Source organism: Macrobrachium rosenbergii, chromosome 59 (assembly GCF_040412425.1).
Source record: "Macrobrachium rosenbergii isolate ZJJX-2024 chromosome 59, ASM4041242v1, whole genome shotgun sequence".
Classification (NCBI taxonomy): domain Eukaryota; kingdom Metazoa; phylum Arthropoda; class Malacostraca; order Decapoda; family Palaemonidae; genus Macrobrachium; species Macrobrachium rosenbergii.
Genome location: NC_089799.1, coordinates 14585875 through 14595497, shown reverse-complemented (window position 1 = coordinate 14595497; position 9623 = coordinate 14585875). Strand labels below are relative to the sequence as shown.

At 33.4% G+C, this 9623-nt stretch overlaps 1 protein-coding gene across 1 annotated transcript in view; it reads left to right on the top strand.

The window, feature by feature from the left end:
• The first annotated feature begins 1454 nt into the window (after positions 1-1454).
• The window catches only part of LOC136837575 (periaxin-like), a 24388-nt gene continuing 16219 nt past the window's right edge, over positions 1455-9623 (top strand). The window contains exons 1-2 of the mRNA XM_067102452.1: positions 1455-1475; positions 5035-5137. Coding sequence (XP_066958553.1) covers positions 1455-1475; positions 5035-5137 — 124 coding nt within the window. The remainder of the gene's footprint in view (positions 1476-5034; positions 5138-9623) is intronic.

Below are 9623 nucleotides of genomic sequence, written 5' to 3'. Positions count from 1 at the left end.
TATGTCGTTGCCAGAAGCACGATTATGACTAACCTTAAATAAAATGAAAACTATTGAGGCTAGAGGGCTGTAATTTGTTGTGTTTGATGATTGGAAGGTGGGTGATCAACATACCAATATGCAGCCCTCTAACTTCCGTAGTTTTTATAAGATCTGAGGGCGGACAGAAAAAGTGCGGAGAGAAAAAAGTGTGGATAGAAAAAAATGCGGACGGACAGACAAAGCCGGCACAATCGTGTTCTTTTATAGAAAACTTAAAAGACCATGAAATCATTATATTCTCGCTGCAGCTATATATTTTGAATACCAATACTCCTGTATCCTTCATCACTGGTGAAATATAAAAAGTTAAAAGTTAGTATAGAAACATTAGGTTATACTAACAGTTAGACTATATTTCAGGAGAAAAGTTTCATATGCTTAGTTTCATTGAATATTATTTATTATTATTCAGAAAAAAAATTAGAGTTGATGAAATTCAATAGATAATTTGTTCCAGTACAGTACAATATGAATTTTCCTCACAAAATATTTAATTTTCAACATTGATATCTCTCTTTGTCTGCAGATACTGTTAGCCATTGTGGTCCACAAAATAGAACTGTGATTGTTATCAACAGAAATATATGTACATATCATGATCCTGTCATATCATTTTAAACAATTTCCAGCGAGTAATAAATATTTTACACAAAGGTTTGACCACATGCGTGTAGTACTGTCAGTTCAGCAGAATTGTTGACACAGCGATGTAAATGTATAATCTAGGCAACGGTTTTTCACTTAACCACGGACATATTTAGCGAAATTTTGAATTATACACAGGCACATATATATGTACCTATATATATACACATATAATATATATATGTACCTATATATATACACATACAATATATATATATATATATATATATATATATATATATATATATATATAATATACAATATATTATATATTATATTATATATATACATATACATATACATATATAATAATATATATGTTTGTACATATAATGTTTATATATATATATATATATATATATATATATATATATATATATATATATATATATATATATATATACATATACATATACATATACATATACATATATATAATAATAATATATATGTTTGTACATATAATGTTTATATATATATATATATATATATATATATATATATATATATATATATATATATATATATATATATATATTGAGAAATGTGTAAATTAGTCAAGGTCTCAGAACGGAGTTCCACTGTTGTTGTTTACACGGATATCCAAGGTTCCTTACGGTTTCTCTCCCCAGTTAGCCGGCAGGGTAGGTAATTCGAGATGGTGGGAGCCAGGCTTAATATTACCATTAGCGCCACCTGCTGTTAAAGTTACAAGAAGGTTTCTGATATAAAGTCGGTAGGCATTTCATTCTGATGTTACGGGAACGATGAACGATGAATATTCGAAGGTGAGTTTTGTTTACCAATTTTTGAAGAAACGATAAGTTTTAGGAAATATTTTACGTAAATGTATAAGTTTACTTAAATGTATAAGTTTACTTAAATGCCCCCCCCCAAAAAAAAAAAGATAATTATGCTCATCATATATCATCATTTTGTTCATCATTTCATCATTCACCAACATCAAATGTTGGTGAACTACGAGTATTTGGCCCTGTAAGGGGTAGTGCCGTCAGTGCACCTCATGCGGTGCGCTGTAAGCATTACTTAAGGTTCTTTGCAGCGTGCCTTCGGCCCCCTAGCTGCAACCCTTTTTGTTCCTTTTACTGTACCTCCTCTCATTTTCTCTTTCTTCCATCGTAGCGCAACTACGAGGTTTTCCTCCTGTTACACCTTTCAAACTTTTACTGTCAGTTTCCGTTTCAACACTCAATAACCTCATAGGTCCCAGTGCTTGGCCTTTGGCCTAAATTCTATATTCAACTCAACTCATTCCCTTTCTGTGGAATATCCTGCAAAGCTCATTTACGAGTTCAAAACAGTAATATTGTTTGTCGCATCAAACATCAGATTTATTGCATTTGCTGTAATAATTTTTTTCTGTATTCACCCCCAATAAAACTGAAATGCAAAGTTTCCTTTGTAAACTGTATCTGATTAAAAACATCCGGTTACGAATGAGTGCAGTAAACAAGGACTGAAGTAAAGCCGACCGTAAAGAACAATTAACCTTCCCCCTTTTCGCTGTGGGATTTTTGTATGGCCAAACGTAACGCCTACTGAATTCCAACGTCGTCTCTCTCCCTGTTCCCGAATAATTTTATTATGTGAGTCAACAACGCGACATCCTGTTTGTGTCTGATACACAACACGCAACACGTGCAGTTACACAAGCACATACACACACACACACACACACACACATATATATATATATATATATATATATATATATATATATATATATATATATATATATATATATATATAATATGGATATATATATATATATCCATATATGCATATGTGTGTGTGTTTGTGCTAAAGTGTGTGTATATATATATCCAAACAGAGATGTGGTTGTGTTTGATGATAAAATTATTCGGGAACAGGGGAGAAAGACGGTGCTGAAATTTTTTATTTATATATATGATATATATATATATATATATATATATATATATATATATATATATATATATATATATATATATATATATATATATATATATATATAAACACACATATATTACAGTATGTCTGTGTTTATATATGTATATGTCACTCCATCATCGGACACAGGTATGCAAACAAAAAAAAAGTCACTAATACACAAAACAATTTATTAACTCAGGATAGGCGGATATTAATAAAAGCCGTTAGAGAGGTATGTATACCATTCCTGAAAGAAAAAAAAAAAAAAAAACTGGTCGAGCAAAAAATTCTGATATTGGTCCCTGGAACTATGTAATCGGATGGAAGAGCCAAAAAAATAAATATAAAACAAAAACAATTTTCAATGCGTTTTGAGTCTAAACGTGAGAATGGGAAAAGCATCGTTTATTCCTGTTACAATTCTTCACATTATTATGGCATCAATATTGTGCTACTGTTGTTCTTGTCGTTTTTAGTTTTCTGTAAAAGAAAACTGTTGAGATGACCGTTTGTCTGTCCGTCCGCACTTTTGCTGTCCGCCCTCAGACTTTAAAAAGTACTGAGGCTAGAGGGCTGCAAATTGGTTTGTTGATCATCCACCCTCCAATCACCAAACATACCAAATTGCAGCCCTCTAACATCAATAATTTTGATTTTATTTAAGGTTAAAATTAGCCATGATCGTACGTCTGGCACCGCTATAGGTGCCAACAACGCGTGCCACCACCGGGCCGTGGCTGAAAGTCTCATGGGCCGGGACTGAGAGTTTCATCCAGTATTATACGCTGTACCGAAATCTCGATTGCGCCAAAGAAACTTCGGCGCATTTTTTACTTGTTCTTATCGTATTGGATAATAACTACACTGACACTGAAACTGATATCAGCAAAAAATAAATAAATAGAAAATTTAAAAAACCTCGAATGTGTTTTGAGTCTGAACATGAGAACGGGTAAGCATCATTTATGTTATTATAGCTCCTCACATTATAATTGTATTATTATTATTGTTATTGCTGTTGTTATTATTATTACTGTTGTTGTTTTGGACAATACTCCACTGACACTGAAGCTGATATAAGCGCAAGTTTGGCGGCTGAAATTGAATAAACATTCCGCACGCTGCCCCTCTCCCATTTGCCAACAGGACAACGGGATTAATTTTTACGCTGCTTTTTATAAACGTCCGCGAAGCGGTTGTTGTAGAAACGAGAATTCTAAGGGGCATATCGTTGGTGTTTATTCTAATTATTTTGTACGCTTTTTGCTTTCTTCTATACGCTCTTTACTTTATTTGTTTTACAGGCTTTTTAGTGTAATTGTTTTGCACGCTTTTTACTTTAATTATTTTATACGCATTTTACTCTGTTTCGCAAACTTTTTGCTTTAATTGTTTAATAAGATTTATACTTTATTTTATACGCTGTTTGTTTTAATTGTTTGATAGGCTGTTTACTTTATTTGATTTTTACTTTATTTAAAAAGAATTTTATTTTGCTTTTACGCTTTTTATTTTAATTGTGGTATAGGCTTTTTACTTTGTTTGGTTTTTACTTTAATTTTTTATACGCTTTTTGCTTCTATTATTTTAGACGCCTTTTATTTTATTCGTTTTGTATGATTTTACTTTAATTTATTTACTTTAATTATTTTATATACCTTTTAATTTATTTATTGTATACGCTTTTAATTTAATTTGATTATTTATTCGCTTTCACTTTACATAAAAAGGACGTTGCTGTAAGACAAAAATAATTGTGTACTGGGTCTGTCATGCTTTTGTCTGTTGATTAGAGCAAGTGAAAGTAGTTACAAAAAATACCATAAGAACGAAGGATACGGGAAAATATGTCATAACTTACACTAAGTATGAAGCTTAGTTTTAGTCAAAAGGTTTAGAAACTCTTGCATGAACCTCTTAGGTAAAAATTCTTTTACAAATGTTGTGTAAACACTATATTGAAAAGTCGTTAAACATTTTAGAAGGTATGTAGAGCACCATTTATGTCTTTCACACAGGCGAAAACGATCAAGTATTTGCAGGTAATTAAAAGGAATTGGAGAAATGATCATATTAATGAAATATGATGTCCATAATCCCTTGTTTTTGTAAAGGGAAGTGATTAATTTTGACAAAAATTGTATTTAGTTTATGGCCAGACGTAAGTGTTTATTTACCTAGAGGCAAAGGCCTGTAAGTGTTGAATTGTTAAAGAGCTATAGCATTGAACAATTAAAAGTAAGTCATCGAGTTTATCAGAACCAATTTTACAACCACTAATCGCGTGTCATTCAGTACTCTTTTTGACGGTAACTAAGCAGAAAATAGTGAAATTAAATTGCTTAAATATGCTGATTCTATTTTTTTTTATTCTTAAAGGTGTTTTCTGTCTCTCTTTCCTTAAATCTTCAGCTGAAACCCCTTATGGACAGAGTCGACAGACTAAAAACCACGAGGGCTCCAAAGGAAAACGAGCCTGCAGAGAGAGAAAGAGAAAGACAAGTTGTAGGAAAAGGTGATAAACAGACAGTGTTGCGGAAGCAGGGCTCCAAAGCTAATCAGCCTGCAGAAAGAGAGAAAATTTATAGGCAAAGGTGATATATAAATAAACATGCCGAAAGAGAAAATAATAGGAAACGCAATCAACCGCTTCTGCTAGGAAGTACATTCTCTGGAAGTTTACAACGCAAACTTTCATAAAACCAGCGCTCTCTACCGCTGGCTCCAACTGTACGCAAGAACCCATACGTTACGAGAGACTGCTCTGCTGTAATTTCCAGCCAATAAACATTACCTGTAAGTTTACAACTTGCGCCACCTGCTATGGAAGAGGCACACCAAGTTTCTGATATAGATTCGACTGGAAATTGGAAACCCCCTCGCTCACTGCATTTACTTCCGATTTTACGCTGGAACGTTCGTTGCTAATTGTTTATAATTTTTTGTAGGGGGGGAGGTGGGATTACGGTTGTGTTGGGGCGGGGGTGGGGACGTTAAGTCCTCACCATCAATACAAAAAATTAAAGGAAACAGTTACACGAATTATGAGGTAAAATGTGATAATTTAATATAGGAGACAGGTTACACGAACTATGTGGAAAAAAATGTGATGATTGATTTATCCCGTAGAGGTGTAGAGTACCGTCAGTGCACCCCACGCAACACCCTGTAGGCATCACTTAAGGTTCTTTGCAGCGTCCCTTCGGCCCTCAGCTGCAACGCCTTTCATTCCTTTTATACTACCTCCGTTCATATTCTCTTTCTTTCATCTTACTTTCCACCCTCTTTAACAGTTGTTTTCCATTCCAGTACATGTTCTACTCCTGACTGAAAACAAGTAATTGGATTTAAGAGACAAAAATTTTACTCTAAGAGACTGAAGATTTTCAGGTTTAAGAGGCTGAACATTTTCGGGTCCAGTAGAACCTTGTTCAGACTTAATGAAGGATTACCATCACTGAAGGCACGTGGTAACTTTATTATTGTTGTAAAGTATTTCTAATCACCTGAAAGAATAGCCATTGTATGTCACTATAATAATAATAATAATAATAATAATAATAATAATAATAATAATAATAATAATAATAATAATAATAATAATAATAATTATTATTATTATTATTATTATTATTATTATTATTATTATTATTATTATTATTATTATTATTATTATTATTATTCAGAGGATAAACCCCTACTCATATGGAGCAAGCTATTAACCTGAAATTAAAGCTTCCAAAGAATGTGGTAATCATTTAAAAGGAGTCACAGAAAGAAGAGATCAGTTATTAGAAAAGAGAAAAATCTAAATTTATGAATAAATATATAAGATTATAGATGAATCATTAAATACAAATTTAATTCTTTTAGGATAAAGTAAATGTATAATATCATAATAACGTTATATGCGAGAGAGAGAGAGAGAGAGAGAGAGAGAGAGAGAGAATGATTTTTTCACTGTACTGAGGGAAACCGTACCTTCCTTTGACGGTCCCTTCAAATGAAATTTGGGTTCGACTGACGAAATTTCCTACAGAAAAAAAATTATGTGTCTGAAAGAGTCAGAAGTCTGTATCTGCGAGAGCTGAAAGTCTGTGTCTGAAAGACTTTAACGTACATGTCTGAAATACTTCGAGACAAAACCGGGTGGTAAAAGAGAGAAAAAAAATCTAGTCTACAGCCGAAAGTTACCTCACATAATTCTTTTATCAGTTCAAAGCGTATTTTGTGTCTATGATTTATCAGTATAAATTAATTTTTATGGGACAATTAACAACTAACTTCAATTATATTTCCTTGCCTCATTTTTTTTCATTTTCTAAAAATTTGTTGGTCACCAGATTTCATGATGATTTATTTTTATGTACTGATTTATCTGTTGCCAGTAACAAGTATTGAGACAGCTTGTATTTACGATCTTTATATTTTGCATTGTTATATAAAACATCAACTTCATTACGTTTACTTTAGTAAGGTGTGTTTCTGTATATTCATCGAAATGGAACTGAAATACGGAGGTCCCATTCCAATAGCATCGAATTAAAATCCTTCCGTTATATATGGCTGAAATAAACCATACAATAATAGAGAACACCATAAAGAACAATTAACTTTCCCCTTTTGCAACTGACTTTTTATTCCACTTAACGCCTACTGCAGTATCAACTTTGTCTTTCTCCTTTTTATGTTTGCTAATCATGATTCGACTCCATTTATTGATACAGTGTTTTATTGCAAGTTAGATACACACACACAACACACACACACACACACACACACACACACACACACTTAAACATTATTCGGCACTGAATAATCCTGATGGGTTTCTGGCACTTGGTCTTCAAGACCCTAAATTTCATAATCAATCAATTAAATATATATATATATATATATATATATATATATATATATATATATATATATATGTATATATATATTATATATATATTATATATATACATATATGATGCATACTTATGTAAACATAAATATAAATATATAAAAATTATCATAGACCGGACTTATCATTCATTTGGCGGTACGGATTTTGCCCATATTTTGATAACTTCCATAACTGCATCCATTTCATCTCAAATCTCACGTTTCTCTCGGCACTGTTTTGCAAGAGAGAACTTTAACCAGTACCTGCTATCACTTGAGTTAATCAGTATCTCATTAATTAGCTTTCTGTTATTTGGGATCCAGTAGCGGACAATATCAGTTGTTGCTCTAGGCTTTTATTTTCATTTTCCTTTGTCGTTCCCTGCTCTCGTGTTTCTGACATCCCTCTTACTTGTTTCTCAGACTCTGAAGGTTTAATCCTTCTAGGTTTAATCCTTCTCGCGGCTCCCACTTCCACCGCTTATTAATTCCAGGGACACTCGCCTGGAAGTTAATGCGATATCTTTCCCTTGGAACGTTTGCTCTGCTGTAACTGAGAGCGAGACCACTGGAAATTATAAATCCTATTGTACCTGTATTAAAAAAAATAGATGATTGATCAATCCTATAGTACTTGCATTCAAAATATGATCAATAAATCCTGTAGTACCTGCATTTCAAAACAGATGATCGATAAATCCTACGATAAATCGTGTAATGCCTTCATTGGAAAAGGATCATCGATAAATCCCATCACCTTCATTAAAACAAAAGATGATTGATGAATCCCATGGTACCTGCATTCAGGGAAAGATGCTCGATAAATCCTATAGCACCTGCTTTCAAAAATGACGATCGATAAATCTCATCATACTGCATTAAAAAAATGATGATTGATGAATCCCAGTACCTGCATTTGGTTGATATATCCCAGTCCCTGCATCCAAAAAGAAAGATCGATAAATCCCATAGTACCTGCAGTAAAAAAAAGTTGATCGATAAATCCCGTGGTACCTGCAGTAAAAAAAATAATTGATCCCAGTACCTGCATTAAAAACCCATCGTTAAATCCCAGTACCTGCATTAAAAAAATGATCGATAAATCCCACAGTACCTACAATAAATTATTGATAAATCCCAGTAACGTAATTCGAAAGTCTCAGTACCTGCACTAAAAGAAATATGATCGACCTATTTCTAAGAGCTCATTACCCCCTGATTAAATAACCCTCCATTTCGCGGGGCTCACTGCAAAATTATTCTAGGGAATTCGTCCCTTATTGTACAACGCGAGCCGAGCAAAACGCACAGCCTCGAGCGCTTTCCTGGATAGTGTCATAATAATGGCCATTATATTCGAGAGAGTAAGAAGCACGTCACTTTAACTCCAGGTTTCCTTCCCTGGAAATTTTCCTTGCATTTAAGGCGCAGAGCTTCCGGCTTGCGCTAATGTTAGTCATATTGTGTCATTTCCCCCAAGGCTCAGACGTTCTTTATTGAATTATTAATGGTAAAGTCTTAGTAAGAAGCTTGGGAAAAAAGTTGTAATGTTATCAAAAGGAGATTGTTGACTACGAAATATATTATGAGAGAGAAAGAGAGAGAGAGAGAGAGAGAGAGAGAGAGAGAGAGAGAGAATATCTTACTTTCCCTTTATATTTACTGAGGTCAAAGTTCCTCCAACGCAAGGTGCTTAAACTATGAACAAGCTTCTAGTATCCGCCGATGTACATTTTTTTATATATATATTTTCACAAAGGGTTGCGTACAACCAAATTCTTATTGTCTTGTGACATCATCGTAATTTTCCCAGTTGCTCGAAGCATTTCTGTTCTCTCTCTCTCTCTCTCTCTCTCTCTCTCTCTCTCTCTCTCTCTCTCTCTCTCTCTCTCTCTCTCTCTCTCTGCCTACAATGAGCAACACAAGTTAGTAACGGATATATTCAGCCTGACTCTTATTGTCTTATGACATCGTCCTAATTCTTCCAGTTACTAGAAGCATTCCTGCCATCTCTCTCTCTCTCTCTCTCTCTCTCCACACTGGACAACACAGAATAAGTTAGTCACAGTTGCATACAATCTGATTCTTATTGTCGTATGGCAGTATGCTAAGCA